The sequence below is a fragment of the Equus asinus genome, unplaced genomic scaffold (genome assembly GCF_041296235.1).
Source record: "Equus asinus isolate D_3611 breed Donkey unplaced genomic scaffold, EquAss-T2T_v2 contig_197, whole genome shotgun sequence".
Taxonomy (NCBI): domain Eukaryota; kingdom Metazoa; phylum Chordata; class Mammalia; order Perissodactyla; family Equidae; genus Equus; species Equus asinus.
In genome coordinates this window covers 765,664-788,769 of record NW_027224846.1, presented here as the reverse complement: position 1 = coordinate 788,769, position 23,106 = coordinate 765,664, and the positions used below count along the sequence as shown (strand labels likewise).

The following is a 23,106-nucleotide window of genomic DNA, read 5'->3' as shown; positions in this document are numbered from 1 at the left end:
TTCTGGCCCTTCTGCCTTTGTCAGGACTGTCCCTTGTTGTGGGGGTTCTTTTTATCCAGTTTTCAGTTTTCTATACAGGGTAATTTTTCCAAAAATAATTGTAACCTGGTTGCGTTCATGGGAGGAGATGAGTTCAGAGTCTGCTTACACCGCCATCTTGACAAGATCCACCACTTCTACACTTCTGTTACTTCTGTTTTCATTTTCTCCCTCCTTTGGTACAGAGCCCATCTGGGGACCCTATTGAGGTCATCTGTCTCATGGGGGTTGTGAGGATTAAATGTGGAGTGCTTCCAACAGTACTTGGCACACAGTAGGTGTTCAAGTTTGGTAGTTATTGTCATGACCACCACCCCCATCATCCTCAAACCATCACCATCGCCATCACCGTCATCATCATCATGACCTCGTGCTGTCACTCCTACAGTCTGATAGTTAGGACTCTTCAGATTGGATACACTAGATTTATGCCTAATAATTCCACTTGTTTCAGCAGATATCTGTTGAGTGCTTACCATGATAGCTAAATTCTCCCCACTCCCCATTCTCTCGTCTCCTTATCTTCCCATCATGCTGCGACCCTAAGTCAGCTCTCCACTCTTTTAATTTTTTTAACACTGACCCCCCAGAGCCTCACAGTGTCCTCGAAATTACCACTCCATAATCGCCAGCCTCCTCTATTTCCTCAGCCTCTTCTTAGCCCTTCCCTCCCTCTCTTTGCCTTGGCCCTGGCCCTGCCTACAGAATATCCTTTTCTTGAAGCCCCGTCAAGCGGTGCCTGCAGATCTCAGGATTAGGGGGTACGAGATTTATGTCCTCTCTGCTCTTTGTCCTCCCACACCATTTCTTTGAGATCCATAGTCCCCAGCTGGATCATCCTCTCCTCCTCATTACTCTTTTCTGCCTAATTAGTCCCCTATTTCATTGAAGACTTGATCACCTGGCCCACAGCTTTCCTCTCTGCCTCAATTCTTGCTGTCATCCTAGTTGACTTCAGTGTGCATGCGGAGGACTGAGCCTGCACACGGGGTACTCATTTTCTTCAATACCTCATCTGTACTGCTGACCTCGTCTCATCCACCTGTCCCCATTCCCACCATAATACCCTGGATTTGCATCCTGATGCTGCACCACCTCACAAATGAGCAGTGCAGCACCCTCCAGCCCTGATCTCTTCTTTCCAGCTTGCTTGGTCACTTAATTCAGCTAGGCCCTCAGCATATTTTTCCTCAGGCCCTCCATGGTGTACTCTATCCTTTAGATGCTTCCTCTATGCTGTTACCTCTCAGTTGAGCTTGGACTTCATAGTCCATCCATGATTAATTCTCTTGGCAATGCCTTCCTCTCCCTTGCCCTTCAGTCCCAGTAAACCCAAAACCAAACTACCCATTTTTGTCTTGAGTACTGGAGCTAGGACTCAGAGCAGGGCAGCTGGGTACTACGTTGAGTTCATGTCACCCCACCTCACCTATGCCCTCACAGAGCCTGACCATTCTAGTAGGATTCTCTTGTCAAGTCACTCTCCCATGCTCCAGAATATATAATTCAGACATTTTCCACAGACTTCTGATTTACTCCCCCCAACCCTTCATTCTCAAAATAATATGGGTGATGTTTTGAGTATGCATAACATAGAAAATAGAAGCCTTCAGATTGGAGCTCCATTCACTTCCTCCAAGAAACTTAATCAACCTATCCTACTGTTAGAGTTGCAATGTCCTGCAGCAAAGACCACCAGAAGCACACCAGTAGGTAAACCAGTTGGGTTTAATTACTCTTTGTAATGAGGGAGGCCTCACATCATAGGGAACTCTGGAGCCTATCAGGATGAGGGCGTTAGAAAGAACTTACAGGATTTGGGCTTTGGTTGGATAGTTTGGGGAGGGTTCAAGGAAGCAGGGATTTGCTCTGGACTGGGTGCTGAGAGGAGGCAGGGACAATTCTGTGATCGTGTAGCTCAATCAATCCTTTCTAGAAGGAGTTGTGACTAGAGTGAGACAAACGCCGTAATTCATAAAGAAGCCACAGTTGCTCGCTTCAGTCAGGAGAGAGGGATGTTTGGTATTTTCTGGATGGCACGACGGCCTTGTGTTTGTCTGTTTAGGCAAAATGATGAAGTGGTGGTGTTTTGTCTCACGTCATCCCTGTCGCAGCGTGACCTTGTGCTGGTGTCTGTGAGAAGTTTATGTCCAACAGGTGAACAGCATGGCTTGTGGGAGCACGAGGCCAGCTTCTAACAACAGGAAAGCCTGGCTCATGGTACCGGACCAGCTCCTGGATGTCAGCACTGCTTTTCTTCTTTTCACAGAGGAGGAAGTGAGTTTTAAAAAGATAAATAGGTGTTTGCCAGGCAGGAGAAAACAGCATGAGCTAAACAGGATGCAGATTGAAGCAGAATAGTGTGTCAGGAGACGTTGACATCGGGTGGGGGAATGGGTGGCAAGAGAGAATTCCATTGAGGTTGTCAGAGAATGAGATGTAGAAGGTCTCAAGGCTAATGGAAGGTGGTGAGGGGTTTTAAGTGGAAGAACTGACATGATCTGGTGTGTGTTGTAGAAAAATCCCAGCAGCTGTGGGGGAGATGGGTGGTGACAGAGGGAAGGTCTGTGCTCTTTTCCTTCCCCACCGCTGCAGCCCTTGCTCAGGTCTGTTCTCTCACCTGCTCTATTGCACCACGTCCTTGGTGTTGGACCTGCTTCTGGTCTAACCCCCTCCCCCACCCCAGTGATCATGCTGTGGCCAGGGTGATTTAGCAGAATCACAAATCTTATCCTATCACTTTGTCAGTTACAACCTGTGATGCCCCATCAGCCATGAGGTAAAAACCTACAGGACATTGCATGACACAGCACACCTTTCATCATCTGATCATGCCACCTGGATACCCACTGCCAGTTGGGAAGATCCGTTAGGATGTCTCAGAATGATCTCAAATTCATGATTTCCAAAACTGTGCTCTTGCATCATCTTCGCGTGTTCTCCTCCTTGTTACCCCACCCCAAAACCCAGTGAATGGGGCCGTTGTTCATTCAGTTCCCAAGTACCAAATGTAGGAGTCAGCTTGGAACTGCCCTTTGTTGTACCACCTTATGTGATCAATCACCCAGACCTGTTGATTTTATTTGTTCAATATTTCTGGAATCTACCTCCTTTTCTCCACCTGTGCTTCCGCCATCTCAGTCCAAGCTAAGATCACCTGTGGTATGAGCTATGGCACTAGTCTGGTGACTGAGGACCCCAGTCACTGTTCCCTCCTCCAAACCCATATCTCATAGTGAATCCAGAGGTTTGTAAAGGGCATATTTTATCCTGTCACTCCCTAGTTTACTAGCTTCTTGTGGCTGTTGTAAAAAGACCAAAGTTCCTTATGTGGTCTCCACAGCCCTGCCTGCTCTGTCCTACTTCTCCAGCCTCCCTTCACACCACTCCCCCCTTCCCTAAGGGATCCTTTCTGTTCTTCAAATGTGCCCTGTTCCTGCCTCCCTTGGCGCCTGTCAGCACACTGTTCCCTCTTCCCGCAATGCTTTCTCCCACCCTCCCTGCCGCAGTGGTTCCACGTCATCTCTCAGATGGAGGCAGCCACTCAACACACTTTATTGAGTGCCTACTCAGTTTCTGGAGACAGTGTTTTAGCATGGATACAGAAGTGAACAAAACAGACAAAACTGGAGCTCTTAGGCAGCATTTATTCCAGGAGGGAGACAGCCAGAACGACAATAAGGAAAATATTTGGCAAGTCAGGTAGTGATAGATGCAGTAGGAGTGTTGGAAAGAGTTGTGACTGGAGATGGGATGGCCAGGGAAGGCCCCAATGAAGTTAATGCTGGGGAAAGACTTGTGGAGGGTGAGGGAACGAGTAACGGTGTCCAGGCAGAGAGAACAGAGAGCAGAAAGGCCCTGAGGCAGGAGCTGGCCTCCCCTGTTCCAGGAGCCACAAGGCCAGCCTGAGTGAGATGGAGAAGAGTAGCAGATGGAATCTGGGTGCCCGTGGGTACAGATGCTGCAGGCTCTTGTAAGGCCCTAACTTTTCCTCTGAGGTAGGCACCATTGGAGGATTTTGAACTGGAGAAGGAGGTGACGTGACTTGAGTTTTCACAGGATCACGTCAGCTTCTCTGTGGAGAATAGACTGTAGGAGACAAGGCTAGAAAAGGGAGATGAGTGAGTGGTACTGGAATATTCCAAGTCAGAGATGTTGTGGCTTGGATCAGGATGGTAGCAGAGCAAGTTCTGAGAGTCCGTCACATTCTGGGTCCATTTTGAAGAGCAAATGAGCTGATATTATGTGCTGACAGACTGGATGTGGGGGAGACTGAGGAGTCAAAGATGACTCCAGGGTTTTTTGGTTTCTCTCAGATATGGATCCCTCAAGGAGGCCTTTCTGACACCTGCAGTCAAGATCTTGCCCCTGTTATATGTCCTCATGACACTCTCTGCATTACCTTGGTGATCATCAGCTCAGTTGTAATTCAGACATACTGTTTCATGCTTTTCTGTCTAAAAGTTCTTGGTCAGCCGTAAGAATCTCCGCGGCCTCTGGAGGAACCCGAGGCTGCAGTTCCCTGAGAGCAAGCGTAGCGGGGACCCTGCGTCCCTGTCAGCGCACCTTCCCGCTCCGCGAAGGTCAGAAACGTGTGGACGGGGCCCCAGGAGTTCTGTCCACAGTCCACCGCCAGAGGGGGCGGGGCAACGGCCTGGGAGCATCTGGGCCTCGGCGCCGAGGAGCACGCCCCTGCTGGGCCGCCATCTTGGGAGCCATCGGTGACCCGCGCCTGCGAGCCAAGCCCGGCGGAGTCCGGTCGCGCTCTGCTACTCTCTCCGGGGCTGGGCTCGTCCGTTCCCCCGGCGTCCGTGGACGCCGCTCCGTGTCCCCGGTGGGCACAGCAGCCCGGGCCCTCCACAGCCATGGCCGCTAGCCTGAGGAGGCCCTCCTTCAGCTCCGGGTCTTCCTCCTCGCCCAACACAGACGACCAGGGCGCCTGCGAAGATGATTCCATCTGGGAGAGGTGCCTGGGGGCGTGGGGCGTGGGCCTGGGGGCTGGTGGGAGCCGAGCCTGTATCTGAGGAATAGGCTTGTGCGCCAAGAGGTGCCCGTCAGGTAGCGCGACAGCTGTGGGGCACGCGGAGCGAGGGGTCTCTTCGTGCGCTCACGTTCATCGAACGTGCGGTGTGTGCCGGGCACGGGGCCAGCCCGGGGATGCAGTGCCCGGGAGTCGGGCGCTGAAGCGGCACACGTGGTCTTGGCTCCTTGGAACCAAGTCTTGCTGGAAGGACAGACGTGAAGAAGATAGTGACGTTGGTCTCAATGGGTTCTGAGGAGTGCAGCTCTCCCTCTTGTACGGGATTGTTAAGGCGCCTTCTAGTTTTAGTTTATTTGTTGTTGTCTTTTAAAAGAAATTGATCGGATCTCACGGTATTTCTGTGCTGTGTCCGTTTCTGCCTTAATATGTGGCTTTCTAATTCTAGATGTTTGTTTTTCTTTTTTTAACATCTTCCAATGCGTGTTTGAAATAATTAAATGTGGAGTGTTGTGCTGTATGTTTTCTCCTTCATGTTTTTGGAGGAGCATAGGAGAAATTTTGAACGACTGAAATGTTATGATTCAGTTTGTTTTCTTCTTACAGTAACTTTGTATGGAATTTTTTTTTTCCTGTTCCTGGATGTTGTATGGACAGGGTTCCTAGTGTGAGAGAGCCCACTTCTGTCAGGATGGTGAAGCGCAGTTTCTTTAAACATAACGCAATCGGGAATTAAGGGGTATATTTTGTTTCTCTTTCCTTTGTGCAAAATCCTTCCTATTCCTTTTTTCTTTCCTTCCATCCTCTTTCCTTATGGCCCCGTCTGGGAGGAGCACCGCCTCTTTTGCCAATTTCTGGTTCTCCCTTGGAAGCAGTGCTTCTCCAAGGCTGACACCTCCAGAGCCTTTCCCCTTGCAGCAGCGTGCTCGTGGCCAGTGCCCAGGACTACCGAGTCCTTCGCCTCTGTTGCGTATTTCAGCAGGTAGTGTTGGACTTCCTCTTTTGAGGGTGGTTTGATGTGTTTTTTCTGATTCCTCCATGACCTTGTCCTTTCCATGGAGTCTTAAACCTTCTAATCCTCCACTCTGCCAAAGGCTTTCAGTAGTGGTCGGAGCTGGGCTGGAAGTTGGCATTTGTTTCTGAACTTGCAGGTCATTTGAAGGTTATGGTCGTCTTGGTCATATTGTGACACTACAGGCTTGCTTCTATGTGGCTTCGTTGGTTCTCCTTGTTGACTGTATGATTTGGAGGAGGTCGATTGTATGACTGTGGAGAGTTTTGGATTCAGGGAGCTGTCTTGATCTTCCAGACCCTGGGAGTTCTTCCCGGTATCGATTTTCACAGGCCTTTCCCACACGTGATGTTCTTCCTGTTTTCTTGATCCGATGGTATTTCAATGCCAGTTTCGATTTTAATTGATGGATTGTGTCCTTGCTGCCTATTGGTCATCTGTATTTCTTTCTCAGTCAATTATTTATTCCTACCCCTTAGTAATTTCTTAGTTGGGTTTTGGGAGCTCCTTCTTCACTGTGGATATTAACCATTTGTCTATTTTACGTGTTGATCATATTTTTTCTGAGTCTGACTCATCTTTTAACTGTGTTTCTAGTATTGTTGCTAGATGGAATAGTGTATCTTGGGAGTCTTTGCACATTAGTGTAAATCTTTTTGTTTTTGTCTTCGCTCGTGGGTGAGAGATTGGGTATCGAATGCTTATCTCACACAGTTTTGTCCCTCGTCTCTGTCCCCACACATTGCTCCAGGTATCCTAGAATTGCAGGTGAGCAGTCTAATTCCAATGTGACCTTTTTTTCTCTTTCTTCCTAAATCCCTAGAGAATTTTATTTATTCTTGAAGTTCCAAAACTTTCTCAATATGTGTTATGGTCATATTTTTTTCTCATCAATTTGGCCTCATATCTGATGTGTTCCTTTTGATGATCGGGGCCCTCCTTGAGTTGCAGAAAGTTTCCTCTGAGATGTATTTAAAGATTATTTGTCTCATCTGCTCTGCTCTCTCCCTCAGACATGCCAATGATTCTTCTATTGAAAATCTTTTTCCATCTCTGGAATCTTCTTCTTATTTTCTCTCTTTTCCTTTATCTCCTTCTTTCTGAGAGAGTTTCTCAAGAATGGCTTCAACATCATTGATTCAATTCCCAGTGATGTAAAAACTGATCTTGATTGTTTCTAAGCTGCATGTAATCTCAAGGGAAATTTTATTCTTTCCAAAATACTTTCTCTTTATCTTTTTGTCTGTTTCTCCCTTGCCACCCTCTCCCTTTACAGCTCAGTCCCTCAACTTATACAGGTTTTCATTTCTTGCTTCATAGAGCAAACAGTTTCCTGAATTTTCCTGAGAACACAAACACAGCAGAAGCTTTCTAAAATATAGTTCTGTTTCCTCAAATAGAAGTCTTTCAAGGACTCTTCTCCTGACTTTTCAGCTGAACGTTTCTATGTTCATGCTGTACAGTCTTGAAGAAAAATAAGACAAAGACATATGGCTGAGATATATGTTCTGATTTCCACGTCGGCGTATTCATGAAGGAGTGAGAAATGGACAGCCTTTTCCTATTAGTTAGACGTGATTTCTACTTAGTTCCTATCAGGTTGCTGTGTGATCTTTTCCTTGTTCCTGCTCTGAAGTTGGAGAGCTCGGTGATGTGCACAGCCTTGAGCCACATTTCTAGTTTATTTTTTTTATTTTTATTTCTTTCTGCTGATGAAGATTCGTCCAGAGCTAACATCTGCCGCCAATCTTCCTATTTTTTTCTAATTGAGGTCAAAAGAGTTTATAACATTGTGAAATGTCAGTGGTCCGTTATAATTTGTTCGTCACCGTATCAATGTGCCCCTTTACCCCTATGCCCAGCTCCCTCCCCTCTTCCCCTCTGGTAACCAGTAAACCGTTCTCTTTGTTCGTGTGTTTACCTTCCACGTGTGAGTGAAATCACATGGTGTTTGCCTTTCTCTGTCTGGCTTATTTCACTTAACATAACACCCTCAAGTTCCATCCACATTGTTGTGAATGGGACAAGTTTGTCTTTTTTTATGGCTGAGTAGTATTGCATTGTGTGTGTGTGTGTGTGTGTATAAATATATATATATATATGTGTGTGTATATACGTATATGACATCTTCATCCAGTTGTCAGTTGATGGGCACTTGGTTTGCTTCTGTGTCTTGGCTGTTGTGAATAATGCTGCAAGGAACATAGGGGTACATAAGTCTCTCTGAATCATTGATTTCCAGTTCTTTGCTTAAGTACCTAGTCATGAGATAGTAGTGAAGAGACTGTCTTTTCTCCATTGTATGTTCTTGGCACCTTTGTCAAAGATTAGCTGACCATAGATGTGTGGTTTTATTTCTGGGCTTTCAGTTCTGTTCCGTTGATCTGTGTGCCAGTTTTTGTACCAGTACCATGCCATTTTGGTCACTATGGCTTTGTAGTACATTTTGAAGTCAGGGATTGTGATACCTCCAGCTTTGTTCTTTTTTCTCAGGATTGCCTTAGCAATTCGAGATCTTTGCCCCATATGAATTTTAGTATTCCTTGCTCTGTTTCCGTCAAGAATGTCAGCGGGATGCTGATAGGGATTGCATTGCATCTGTAGATTGCTTTGTGTAGTATGGACGTTTTACCTATGTTTATTCTTCCAATCCATGAGCAAGGAGTCTCTTAACATCTCTTTAAGTCACTATCAATTTCTCTCACTCATGTCTTATAGTTTTCTTTCTATAAGTCCTTCACTTCCTTGGTTAAATTTATTCCTAGGTACTTAATTTTTTCAGGTACGCTGGCAAATGGAATTATATTTTTGAGTTCCCTTTCTGTAAGTTTGTTGTTGGAGTATAGGAAAGCAACTGAATTTTGTAAGTTGACTCTGTACCCTGCAAATTTACTGTAGTTGTTAATTATTTGTATTAGTTTTCCAGTGGATTTTGGGGGGTTTTCTATATACAAGCTCATGTCGTGTGCAAACAGCGAGAGTTTCACTTCTTCACTCCCTATTTGGATTCCATTTATTCTTTTCTCTTGCCTAATTGCTCTGGCCAAAACCTCCAGTACTATGTTGAATAAGAGTGATAATAGTGGGCATCCTTGTCTCGTTCCTGTTCTCAGGGGGATGGCGCTCAGTTTTTGCCCATTGAGTATGATATTGGCTGTGGATTTGTCATATATGGCCTTTATTATGTTGAGGTAATTTCCTTGTATCCCTATTTTTTTTCATAGTTTTATCATAAATGGCTGTTGGATCTTGTCAAGTGCTTTCTCTGCATCTATTGAGATGATCATGTGGTTTTTATTCTTCAATTTGTTGATGTGGTGTATCACATTGATTGATTTGCGGATGTTGAACCATCCCTGTGTCCCTGGTATGAATCCCACTTGATCATGATGTATGATCCTTTTGTCGTATTGCTGAATTCAGGTTGCCAAAATTTTGTTGAGAATTTTTGCATCTATGTTCATCAGTGATATTAGCCTGTAGTTCTCCTTTTTTGTGCTGTCCCTCTCAGGCTTTGGTATCAGTGATGCTGGCCTCGTAGAATGTGTTAGGAAGTGTTCCATCCTCCCTTGTGTTATTTTTAATATCTTCTTTTAGGTTTGTTAACAGTTGCTTTACGAACTTTGCTGCTCCTGTGTTGGGTGCATAGATATTTATAAGTGTTATTATTCTTCTTGATGGAGTGTCCCTTTGATCATTGTATACCGCCCCTCTTTGTATTTCTTTACCTGCCTTGTCTTGAAGTCTACTTTGTCTGATGTAAGTATTGCGACATCTGCTTTCTTTTGTTTGCTGTTAGCTTGGAGTCTCGTCTTCCACCTCTTCACTCTGAGCCTGTCCTTGTCATTGGAGCTGAGATGAGTTTTGTGGAGGCGACAAATTATTGGATCTTGTTCTTTAATCCATCTTGCCACTCTGTGTCTTTTTATTGGAGAGTTCAGTCCATTTCCATTGAAGGTGATTATTGATGTATGACGGCTTAATGCTGTCATTATATCACTCATTTTCCAGTTTTCCTGCATTTCCTTTGTTTCTCGTCCTGTGTGTTTTGGTCTACCCATTGAATTATGCCGTTTTTTATGCTGTGTGTCTTTGTTTTTTCCTTATTTCTTTTTTGTGTCTCTGTTCTGCTTTTTAGTTTAGTGGCTGCCCTGAAGTTTGTATTCAGAATCTCGTGCATAACATAGTCCCTTTTCAGATGACCTCTTCCTTCCTTGGTCTAAACTGATTCAGTCCCTTTCCACCTCGCCTCCTAAGTTATTATTGTCATATCTTATTCCAACTTGTGTCATGAGTTTGTGGTTAAAGTGACAAGATTGTCTTTGTTTTTGGTGTATTCCTTCCCTTTAGCCTAATGCTGTGGTTGAATATTTGCTATCCTGTTGTGATCCTGTCTATCTGTTGGTCTCCTTACTCTGTGTTTTGTGACCCCTCTCTCCCCTTTGTCATTTTTTCAGGTATGAGGGCCTTCTTGAGGATTTCTTGGTGTGGGAGGATGGGTCTCATGGCTACGAAGTCCCTTAGCATTGTTTGTCTGGGAAAGTTTTAATTTCTTCCTCATATCTGAAGGATGTTTTTGCTGGGTAGAGTATACTTGGCTGAAGATTTTTATCTTTTAAAATTTTGGATATGTCATTCCATTCTCTTCTAGCTTGTAAGGTTTCTGCAGAGAAGTCTGCTTATCTGATAGGGGTTCCTTTGTAGGGTATTTTCTTCTGCCTTGCTGCCCTGAGTATTCTTTCTTTGTCATTCATTTTTGCCAGTTTTACTACTATATGCCTTGCAGTAGGTCTTTTTACTTGGACACATCTAGGAGATCTGAAGGCTTCCTCCAGACACGTTTCCCTCTCATTGTCTAGACTTGGGAAGTTGTCTGCTGTTATTTCTGTGAGCACGCTTTCTGCTCTACTCTCCTTATCTTCACCTTCTTCAATACCTATAATTCTTATGTTGTATTTTCTCATTGAGTTGGATATTTCTCGGAGACTTTCTTCATTTCTTTTTAGTCTCAGTTCTCTCTCCTCCTCTGTCTGGAGCATTTCAACATGTCGCTCCTCTGTGGTGTCCACACGAGCATTCAGGGAATCTGTATTTTGTTTTATAGCTTCCATTGTGTCTTTCATCCCTAATATTTCTGATTGATTCTTCTTTATAGTTTCAATCTGTTTTGTGGACTAGCTCCTGAACTCGTTGAATTGTTTCTCTATATTCTCTTTTACCTCATTGAGTTTTTTGACAATAGCTCTTTTGAATTCATTGTTGCTTAGTTTACTTATTTCTGCATCCTCAGGACTGAATTCTGGGTGCTTATTTTCTCTCTGGTCTGGAGATTTGATGAATTGCCTGATGCTGGAAGAATGAGTCTTTTTCCCATTGTGATAGTATTCTGTTGCAGTTACAGCCTGTTGCCAATGGATGGGGGTCGAGAGCTGTGTGTTCTGAGCCCTCCACCTTCAGCGGAGATGGCCCAGTGCAGTGCGGGTCAGGGGCGGGGCACTTTCTCCTGCACGCAGTCCCAGGTTCCCGATCAGCTCTCGCTATCTGGTCTCCTGTGGTCTTGGCTTGATGAGGTCACCCCTGAGTGAAAGCTTTTGCCCTGTTAAAGGGCTTCCCTTTAGGCCGCAAGCGCCCTAGGGAGTCCTGGGTGATTCCACAGATGCGCAACCCCTCCCCCACTCCTTCTGTCATGGAGCCTCCCTGGCAGTGACCACAGTCTTTAGGGGAGGGAGCAGAGTTCTCTCTTACCCTGGGCCAGCTCCTCTGAGGCAGGGCTCCAGCCTCTCCACCCTCTGTCATGTGGCTGCCATGACTCTCCGAGGATTTTTGTGCTTTTAGGTTATTTTCTTTTGAAATAGGGTTGCTCCTTTTTGTTGTATCTTGGAGGGGAGAGAGTCCTGGGCAAGCTCACTCCACCATGATGCTGATGTCACTCCATTGCTAGTTTAATCTTGAAGTCGGTTTTGTCTAAGGACGGCAACACCTGCTTCTTTTGTTTGCCATTAGCTTGGAGTCTCATCTACCATCAGTTCACTCTGAGCCTTTGTTTGTCTTTAGAGCTGAGATCTGTTTCCTGGAGGCAGCATAATGTTGGGTTTTATTTTTTAATCCATCCCACCACTCTCTCTGTCTCTCTCTCTTTTTTTTTTTTTTTGAGGAAGATTAGCCCTGAGCTAACATCTGCTGCCAATCCTCCTCCTTTTGCTGAGGAAGACTGGCCCTGAGCCAACATCCATGCCCATCTTCCTCTACTTTATATGTGGGACACCTACCACAGCGTGGCTTGCCAAGCTGTGCCATGTCCACACCTGAGATCCTAACTGGCACACCCCAGACCGCCAAAGCAGAGCATGTGCACTTAACTGCTGAGCCACTGGCCCGGGCCTACACTCTCTCTTTTTTGATTGGAGAATTCAATCCATTTACATTTAGAGTGATGATTGATCTATGAGGGCTTACTGCTGCCATTTTATCACTTGTTTTCTGGTTGTTCTGTATTTCCCTTGTTTCTTGTCCTTTGTATTTCGGACTGCCAGTTTAGTTTGGTAGTTCTCTAGAATGATTTTCTCCGTATGTATCCTTTGTGTCTCTGTTCTGATTGTTTATTTAGTGGTCGCCATGAGGTTTATCTAAAAAATCTCATAGATGAGATAGTCCATTTCCTGATGGCCTCTTCTTTCCTTAGTCTAAAGCAGGTTCCATTCCTTTCTTCATCCCCTTGTAAGTTACTTTTGTCGTAACTTCCGTTTTCTGATGTGAGTTCATGGTTAAAATGATGAGATTACGGTTATTTTTGATGTGTTCCTTTCCTTTATCTTCAATATTATAATTGGTTGCTATCCTGTCCTGATAGAGAACTGTAGTTTTCTGATTTTGTCTGCCTATTTATCTCTTTGCTCAAGGCTTTTTAAACCCTTTCTTTTTCTTTCTGATATGAGGGCCGCCTTGATCATTTCTTGTATGAGGGAGTCTTGTGGCAATGAACTCCCTCCGCTTTTGTTTATCTGGGAAAGTTTTTATTTCTCCATCATATCTGAAGGATAATTTCGATGGATAGAGTCTTCTTGGCTGAAAGTTTTTGTTTTTCAGAATTTTGAGGATATTGTTCTGTTCTCTCCTAGCCTGTAAGGTTTCTGCTGGGAAATTCGGTGAAAGCCTGCTAGGGGTTCCTTTGTAGGTTATTTTCTCCTGCCTTGCTACCCTTAATATTTTTTCTTTGTCATTTACTTTTGCCAGTTTCACTAACATATGCCTTGGAGAAGGTGTTTTTACATTGATACAATTAGGAGTTCGGTTAGCTGCTTTTTTTTTTTTTAAAGATTTTATTTTTTTCCTTTTTCTCCCCAAAGCCCCCTGGTACATAGTTGTATATTCTTAGTTGTGGGTCCTTCTAGTTGTGGCATGTGGGACGCCGCCTCATCGTGGTTTTGATGAGCCGTGCCATGTCCGTGCCCAGGATTCGAACCAACGAAACACTGGGCCGCCTGCAGTGGAGCGTGCGAACTTAACCACTCGGCCATGGGGCCAGCCCCTCGGTTAGCTTCTTTTACTTGTAAATCCAGTTTCTTCCCCAGGTTTGAGAAGTTCTCAGCTATTATTTCTTTGAACAAGCTTTCTGTTCCTTTCTCCCTCCCTTCTTCCTCTGGCATACCTATAATCCTGCTGTTGCATTTCCTAATTGAGTCAGATAATTCTGGGAGAATTTTTTCATTTCTTTTTTATCATAGTTCCGCCTCCTTCTTCTGAAGCATTTCTATATTTCTGTCCTCCAAGCTGCTGCTTCTGTGTTCCATAAATCAGCCCTGTTATTCAAGGACTCCAGATTTTTCTTTATCTCATTCATTGTGTCTTTCATCTCCAACATTTCTGATGGGTTTTTATTTATAGTTTCAGTCTCTTTTGTGAAGAATTCTGTCTGTTCATTAAATTTTGTTCCTGATTTCATTGAACTGCTTTCCCAAGTTTTCTTGTAACTCATTGAGTTTTTTGTTTTTTTGGTTTTTTTTTTTTTGGAGGAAGATTAGCCCTCAGCTAACTACTGCCAGTCCTCCTCTTTTTGCTGAGGAAGCCTGGCTCTGAGCTAACATCCATGCCCATCTTCCTCTAGTTTATACGTGGGACGCCTACCACATCATGGCTGCCAAGCAGTGCCATGTCCGCACCCGGGATCCGAACCAGCGAACCCCGGGCCGCCAAGAAGCGGAACGTGCGAACTTAACCGCTGCGCCACCGGGCCGGCCCCTCATTGAGTTTTTTAATGATAGCTATTTTGAATTGTCTTACATTTAGATTGTAAATTTTTGTGCCTTCAGGACAAGGTTGGTTTCTGCTTGCTTGTCATTTTCCTTATGGTCTGGAGTATTAAAGTGTCTTTTTGTACTATTTCAGGGAGTGGATTTGTGCTTCCCCTTAGTGGAAGTATCTGATCGCAGATTCTACCTGCTACCAGTGGGAGGGGCAGGAGCTGTGTATTCTGAGCCCACCGCGATCCCTTGCATCTGTGCCTGTCCTTTGGAATCTGTGTTGACTGGGCACGTCTGCCATTGCCCGCTCAGTGCTGCTGCTTTAGAAATGTGTGTGCATGCGCTCTGGTAGGAGTCCCTTCCTCTGGCTGAGCTGATGTGTCAGGTGGAGGGAGAGGCGCTTTGTTTTGCATGCAGAATCCTGGGGGCATTCTGCTCTGCACTTGCTGTCTCCCCCCCTGGGGTGCTTGCTTGATAAAGATGCCCCTGCAATTCCTTGGCCTCCTCTGTGTGGGGCTTTCCCACAGCTGTAGGCAGCTCCAAGAGTAAAGGCGTTCCTGCAGAGAGCTGCCCCTACCCGCTCTCCTCACAGGGCCACATGCAGTCCTGTTTCCTAGATCACCGTCAAGGAGGAAGAGGAGATCCCCTTACCTCCTTCCACTTCCTCCCGGGGGTACAGCACCTCCACCTTCAAATGTATGGCTGCCTGGGTCTCTCAGATGTCTGTTGTGTCGTGTGAATGTTCTCTGTTGGTTTATGAATGTCCTTTGCATTGTGTCTTGGGGAGAGAGTCTAAGGGAAGAGCTCACTCCACCATGATGGCGGATGTCACTGGTTTTTTGTGGGTGTCTATGTGAGCTGCCATTAGCATGGCAGATGGGTGGTGTAGGTCCATACCTGGGAACCGAACCTGGGCCACCGAAGCAAAGTGTGCCAAACTTTAAGCACTAGGCCACTGGGGCTGGCCGCCAGATATCTAGTTTAAAATAGCCAAGTGTCATGAAACTTTCTAGTTTAAAAAGTCACTCATTCTTTAAAATAATAACCTGATGTCTAAGAAGAGATATTGAGATACCACTACCTTATTGTCTTTGTACAGTATTTAAAACTCATTCCTGGATGGGCTGTTTCTGCATTCGTGCGTGGCTAAAAGCTACAACTTCACTATGGCTGCCCCACAGCTCCTTTCCTTCCACATGCACGTTTCAGCTCACGACTGATGCTGGATGAGGGTGTTAAAGACTCTGAATCCTCTACTAAATAGTTTCCATACTGAGGGAGATTTGAATTCCTTCACTCTGATGAAAGAAAGTCTATGCTTGTGAGATTTATTGAAATATTTTACCATGAATGGTTCCACCAGTCTACTGTAAGCTTTAAAGGTTTAACTCATGGAAGTTCTTCCGGTTTTCTAGCAGGTAATGGTGAAATATTTCTGGTTCCTAGTGCTATTGAAATTCTCTGTCTACTCTTGAGTTTTTACATCTAGGTGAGTCTGGGGAATGGCTCATCAGAAAGTACCCACTTGCTATTCATGATTCTGAGCTAAGTAGATTATGAATATGTCGCTCTGCTGCATAAAATTCTCCAAGGGTTCCCAACTATGTATAGTGTCAGGTAGAAAAGCCTCTCAGAATAGCATGTGAGCTCTTTACAATCTGGCACAATCCTGTCATTTCAGATTCATGTGTATTCACTTCCTGCCATAGATCTCAGACTCTCGCCACACTAAACTATTGATCTCTTTCTCCAAACCTGTCAGGAAATTTCAGATCTTTCTACTTCTGCTCATATACTCTTCCTTCTGCCTGTAATGCCTTGCCTCTCAGTGGGAATTGATATTTGTCCTTCACAGTGGAACAGAAATAGCACCTCCTTTTTCTAGTATTTCCGATGCCCAAAGCAAAATTCATGACACCATTTTCTTTGGCCCCGTTGCTGTGGCCTAAATGTTATGTCTCCCCAAAATTCCTTTGTTAAATCCTAAGGCCCAATGGGATGGTATTAGGAGGTGGGGCCTTTGGGAGGTGATTAGGTCATGAGGACAGAGCCCTGAGGAATGGGATTAGTGCCCGTATAAAAGGGGCTTCTGGGCCAACCTGGTGGCACAGTGGTTAAGGGCACATGTTCCGCTTCGGTGGCCTGGGGTGCACCCGTTTGGATCCCGCGTGCGGACATGGCACCGATGGCAAGCCATGCTGTGGTAGGCGTCACACATATAAAGTAGAGGAAGATGTGCATGGATGTTAGCTGAAGGCCAGCCTTCCTCAGCAAAAAGAGGAGGATTGGCAGCAGATGTTAGCTCAGGGCTAATCTTCCTTAAAAAAAAGGAGGGGGCCTTCAGAAACCCCTGTAGCCTTTGTCTCACGGAAATTATCTTCTACTGAATTTTTCCTCCCTTTTATTACCTCTGTTCTCTGCCTCCAGAACCCCGATAAAAGAAAGGGCAGACATGTATGCCGCTTCACATTTCTCTCCTACGTGCCGTCATTCTGCCTTTGGCTCTGCTCTGCAAGATTCCACTGACTTTATCACCAGATCACTGACATGTTGTTAACCATCCCCATTCTCTTAGTCAGTCTGTCCACTGAATTGCTTTAGTGTCAAACGTATTTTTAATTCCCAGGCACTCATTTTCATCCTCTGATTACTCCTTTTTTGCAGCAGCAGTCTGTTCTTACTTTTGTATGTGCCATCTTTCCTATCTCACTAAAGTCATTTCTTACTCTTTTAACATTGTTTTGTTTCCTGAATGATCTTTATTTCCTAAAAACACAATTATTTTACTTGTTAATCTTAATGTGAGTCACGTATGTGATTTTTTTTCTTCACATTTGTTGACCCTTGGCTGTTAGTTCTTGTTTGTGAATAAAGATCTAGGCTGTTAAGCGGTGGGAGTTCCATTTGGATTTGTGTAGATCTCTCTGCCAAGAAACTGCTCCCTGGATGAGCCTGTACTGGTGGGTCTGGTGCCATAACTGGAAAATGACAGTTCAGAGTTGTGGGGGTCAGCCGGCTGTGGAGAGCAAGTCAAAAAAGGGAGGACTTGACTTGAGCAGTGAATTATCTTGATATGTTCCTTCTTGAGAAAAGCTGTGTTGCCTCTCCTTTTCCATTAAGGTGCCTGCTGGATGTTCCAGAGTTTCCTCAAACTCTGCTTTGCTTCCCATTCATGGTCCTACACTCAAATGACGAGGCATCTGCATGTAAGCAGGTCACTTTCTTTAGCCTGCACAGCTTGGATTTTTATGTGGGGGCCAAAAGCCTCTGCTGTCTGCTGTATATATTTGGGAGGAGGGCAGGGAAGAGAGATGTGGTCCAACTAGCCCAGCCTTCCCAGATGCAGTCTTTTAAATCAAAACTATTCATCATATGTATATATATATATATGTATACACACACACACACATATATATATACACACACACATATATATGCATATATTGAGCAGTATGATAACAGTGCCAAAATGGCTGAAAATTCTGTCTATCCTGTGTCCATGCCCCTCTGCAATGTGACTTTGGAGCCCCTCCTAGCAAGAGGTGGCATTTGTTTCTCCATCTCCTTGAATCTGGCTTGGCCCTGTGGCTTAGTTTGTTCATTGGGATTCTAGAACAGTGACCTGAAGGAGAGACTTGAAAACCGCTTGCACACTGGACTTGCTGTCTCTTGCTGCCCTTATAAAGAAGATAGGTAAGGGGCCAGCTTGGCAGCATAGCTGTTAAATTCGTGCACTCCACATCAGTGGCCTGGGTTTGCCAGTTTGGATCCTGGGGGTGGACCTACGCACTGCTTATCAAGCCATGCTATGGCAGGCATCCCATATATAAAGTGGAGGAAGATGGGCATGTATGTTAGCTCAGGGCCAGTATTCCTCAGCAAGAAAAGGAGGATTGGTAGCTGATGTTAGCATAGGGCTAATCTTGCTCAAAAGAAACCCAAAATAGGTAAAAGACAGGAAAGTTAAAAATACATTTTTTTCCATATGAATTCTGAGCTATCAGAAGTAACAGTCCTGGGGGCCAGCCCGGTGGCTCAGCAGTTAAGTGTGTACGTTCCGCTTTGGTGGCCCAGGGTTCGCCGATTCGGATCCCAGGTGCAGACATGGCACTGCTTGGCAAGCCATGCTGTGGTAGTCGTCCCACATATAAAGTAGAGGAAGCTGGGCACGGATGTTAGCTCAGGGCCAGTCTTCCTCAGCAAAAAGACGAGGATTGGCAGCAGTTAGGGCTAATCTTCCTCAAAAAAAAAAAAGTAACACTCCTGTGAAGAAGCCCAAGAGGATGACAAGAGACATGTGGCCCATTTGCTTCTGTTGCTCTGGCCAACAGCCTGCCAGACACATAGCATGTGACAAAGACTTCCCTAGATTATCCAACCAGCAGCCAATCTACAGCTGACCATGGATGCCTGGGATACAGAGCCTGGGAGAGATGTGCTGAGTTCACGCAGATAAGAACTGCCTAACTGATCCAAATGATGAACTAAATGAGCAGTTGTTGTTTGAGACCCCTAAGTTTTGGGGTAGTTTATCACCCAGAAAGAGCTATCTGATACAAACACCGCATTGTATTGATGTTCCAGCTACTGTAGATACTCTGATAAACAAAGTAGATAAGGCCTCTGTCCTCAGGTGACGAGAAACAAAGAAATAAATGAGTCAGAAAACTTCAGAGATTCACACATGCTCTGAAGGAAAGCAAGCAGGGTGATGTGACTGGCTGGGGTTGGGATCTCATTTAGATACTGTGATCAGAGAAGAATGCTTTGAGCAGATAAAGTTTGAGCCAAGACCTGAATGACAGGGAAAAGCCAACCATGTGAAAGTCTGGAGGTAGACTGTTCCAGACAGGAAACAGCAAGTGCACAGGCAGTGAGCTGGGGAGATACTTCACGTGTTAAAAGGACATAAAGAAGGTCAATGAAGCTGGAGCTGGTGAGCAAAGGAGAGAGAGAGGGGAAAGATGTAAAGTCAGGAAACAGACCTTGGGGGAGGACTTGGCCTGTGATTAATTTCAGTTACCTTCATGCTTGTACCCTGTCTCATCTCTGTCCTTGATGTTTGTGGACTAGGAGCTTGGAGCTCTCAAAGGACCCCTGTGGGAATGGTCCCTCTTTTCTCCAGCATTTTGGTCTACATCTTTCTGTGATCTGTTTTCATCAGTCAGATCTATCTGCTTTCTGTCTTCTCGGATTTCTTCAAGATGTCCTCCAGCTGACTGCCATTCCAGTTTACTAGCATTACCACGGATTCATTCTTTTTAAAATACAAGATGGTTTTTGGGGGCATTTTTAAGGACCTTCGTATATATTAGTCCCCAAATCACCATCTTTAGTTGAAATTCTCATATCTCATGTTTAAATTTGGAGCTCTAAGCCCATAAATCTCCTATCCCCCTTTGTTATCGTATCTTTTTCTCTGTTTCTTCTCTTTTCAGCTTGTCTTTACAGTGGCTGCTGAGAGGCCAGCCCTCGATGGGCTCTTTATTCACTATCCAAGAAATATGTCCTGAGAAGCTTTTATCTGCAAACAAAATGGAGGCCCTTCTCACCTACCAGTTGCCCCTTTGCAGCCACTTGCCTTGCTCGGTTCCTGCTGAGTTGAATACGCTCATCCAAACACCCCCTGCTGGGACACTGAGGGGACACAGGGTCAGTTCTTCCCAGTGCCTTCCACTTCACTAGACACTTCAGGTGTTTCATTTCCTAGGGAGGTTTTGATGTCTCAGAATTCATATGCCAGAAAACTGTATTTGAACACCCTGGTCTTCCTTCTATCTGTCTGTCTATGTTCTATCTTCATTGAGTTTTGGGTGCCACAAATCATTAGATGGCACATAGGATGTCATACCTGGGAGGGATGGTCCATGTTACCCTTTTGAGAACAGGAGATGCTACACCATTGCAGACCAAGAGCTTGGCCTTCCTGGACGTTTGTAAAGTTTCCAGGCAAGGAATCTTCACTTATCTCCCTAAAACAGATAAACATACTTTTGTACAGAGATGAGAGCATGTGAAAGGTGAGACCAGCAATCTTCAGGGCCCAGTGCTTACTCATAATGTTTTCTTCCACAAATCTGTTGGGTCCTTTGCAGAAGCCCAAAGTACAAAACTCTTTGCCTGCCCTGCATTTGCCTTACAGGAATACCACTACACACTTCCCTCCAACCCAGAATCAGAGGCCAGAGCACCTTGAATGAAGAGGAAAGGAGGTCCATATTCTCTTTTCTACCCCAGGGCCATTGCGAGTGCTGTTCCCTTCACCATTCTCCATGCTTTTCGTCCAAGTCTCTTACTTACCCTGGCTCTTACTTATCCTTCTGGACTCAGCTTATATGCCGCTTGCTCGGAGAGGCCCTCTCTGCTTTTCTGATCTTCCCTTCCTTCCCCAAGTGTAGTGGATGCTGCTGGTGCCCTGCCCGGGTCCCCTTCACTGGTGGCACACTCTTTCCTCAGTTGCTGTGAGTATTCATTGCTCAAATGGAGCTGCCTTGCCTGGGAGGTTACTCCTGGCCGCAGGGGACAGCCAGTGGCCAATGATTGGGGCACAAAAAGCTGGAAGCCTGGCCGCAAGGTGGACCAGAGCCTTCTGGGATACGAGGGAGAAGTTAGTCTCCAGCTGAGACAGCCCCTTTGCTTAGTTTTCTTCTCCTGTCTGCTGCTTCCCTCACACTGCACCCCCTCCAGAGAGCCCTCCTCCAATAAATCTTTTTCACCAGAATCACTGTCTCAGGCCCTGCTTCTGGAAGCCTGACCTAAGACACTGGGAAAGCTTTCTTTAAGAGGTTTGTCTGTGTATTTACACAGCGAGGACAAGTTTTCTCTCTGACCCCTGCGCCTCTAACAGTGATGGAGAGTCACGTGAATGGACTCGGATGCAAATAGTCCCCCTGGAACTGGCCACACAGCAGCTCCCCGTCTGAGGCTTCTGAAGAGCTTCTCTAGGAGGTGGAAGGGGAAGAAGAAAAAGAGACACTGCACACAAGCAGTTCACTGGGAGGCTGTGCTGTCATTTCTGGAGCAGAGCTCTTTGACCTGCTAAAAAGGGGTATTTTTTAGAGGCTTTAGTAAAATCATTTAATCTAAAATTCAATATCAATGCCGCTCGTTAGTTTTTAAGAACCCCATATCTGTTCTTTCCCTGAAGTGAAACAAATTTGGTTAAGGATGGGTGTTTCTGAGTTTATTTCCTACACAGTTGAGAGCTCAATGCCATGGTTAAGTCTCTTGTCCCAAAGGTAATGCCTTGGGAGCCACAGCAATAGCACAAACTAATGAAACAGGAGGAATTCATGTTTGAAGAGCCAGAGCCTCTGGAGACATTGACTCAATGGCCTGAGCCCCACAGGATGGTTTCGAATTGAGTTCCTATGCAAATGTTTTTAAACACCAGTCCTGTGTCACTTACACATTCAATACTTAAAATTTAGATTATCTGGAGGTGACTCTTGAGATTTAACAATTGTGACATTTTCTTGAGGCATGAACTCAACTCACACATCCTGCAAAGTTGGCAGATGGTGAGTGAACGAGGTGACCACTGAGCATCTTCTTGGCATGTGTGCAGTAACTCACATGAAGGGATTTAAATCTTTCCAACTGAATGTTGCTAACAGAAGGGCAGAGGTGGGGGAAAGAAATGGCAGGTGTTTGAGGGTCTGCAAGACCAAAGCTCTCACAGCTGTCACGTGATTACTATAGGCCCTCCATGTCAGCCACCACAATGGCTGCTTTAGAATCTGATTTTCCACATGCACAATTAAGGATACAGAGGCACTGATGTGCTGTCTTAGGAAGAAGATGGAGCTTGGGTGTCTGTTAAATTGGAATTTGAAGGTGATCAGGGTTGTGATCCCCTCTCTGATTTTCCCAGCTTCTCGCACCCGCAGTTGAAGAAGCCATGTCCTGATAGTCCCAGGCAGACTAGTTCCGCCGATTCCTTATTCCCAGTGCAGGTTTGCTTTTCTCTCTGCATCTTTCTTTTCTGTTTATGACACCACCATCTTAGTTGCTGAAGTTTCCAACCTTGACCGTAGGCCCCTGTATGTTTGTCCTTCTTATGTCTTCTCCTGTCATTAACCTCAGGGCCACCTCCACCCCTTATCTTCTGGCTATGATTCCTTGGGCTCCTCACGGGATGTGACCATGACTTCCATCCACTTGAATCCTTCATGGGCCTGGCCTCGCCTTGGACCTTTGGGTGACTCTGAGTCTCTCCTCCTCCAAGAGCATCATTATGGGGACCCATTGGGAAAATCCTTTACTTTGGCTCTGCTCCCAAGGTCTCCTCCTACAGCAGTGTGTGCTGCCTTTTCCCTATCACAGGAAGCGTGTGAGATTAACTGTTTTGACTCCTTTCTCTTTTTTTAAAGAAAGCAACACCAAGATGTGTGTTTCCTCCCAGAAAGGCTAGAGATAGGCAATAAGGAAGGGGAAAATGTGTCTGCAAATCTGTAGCTTAAAGCTTCGTGTGTTTAAAAATCATTCTTGTTTGTCTTTTATATTCCTATAAAATGCATAGAGAGTTTTATCCATCAGTATTCCAGACAAGATCAAAGAAGCCTATGTTCTGATAGCACCATTAAAGAGGAGGGGCCCCTCTCTCCCTGCTGCCCCTGAACAAAGGCTCCCGTGAAAGCTAGGACAGTCGCTCTGACACCTGCCCCATCACCAGATGAACCTCAGGAGCTCTGGGCCCAGGGGTGTCCTGACTGGAGCCAGAACACTGGAACAAGGGAGGTTACAAGACCTGAATAGTACTTGGCATTGGATTTGATAGACACTGCAGGGACTGAAAAACTCTTTAGCCAGTTTTCTTCTTTTACTATCTCATGGTT

General features: G+C 45.3%; 1 protein-coding gene across 6 annotated transcripts in view; it reads left to right on the top strand.

The window, feature by feature from the left end:
• The window catches only part of LOC123276114 (ATP-binding cassette sub-family D member 2-like), a 212,720-nt gene that overhangs the window by 29,231 nt on the left and 160,383 nt on the right, over positions 1-23,106 (top strand). Inside the window, exon 7 of one of the 6 annotated variants that reach the window (XM_070503518.1) lies at positions 19,708-20,959. The exons of 4 other annotated variants lie outside the window; for them this stretch is intronic. In XM_070503518.1, the coding sequence (XP_070359619.1) occupies positions 19,708-19,782 (75 nt within the window). In that variant the 3' untranslated portion in view covers positions 19,783-20,959. Of the gene's footprint in view, positions 1-4,832; positions 5,006-19,707; positions 20,960-23,106 lie in introns of those variants that run through there. One more of the 6 variants, XR_011500380.1, reaches the window with a different exon arrangement.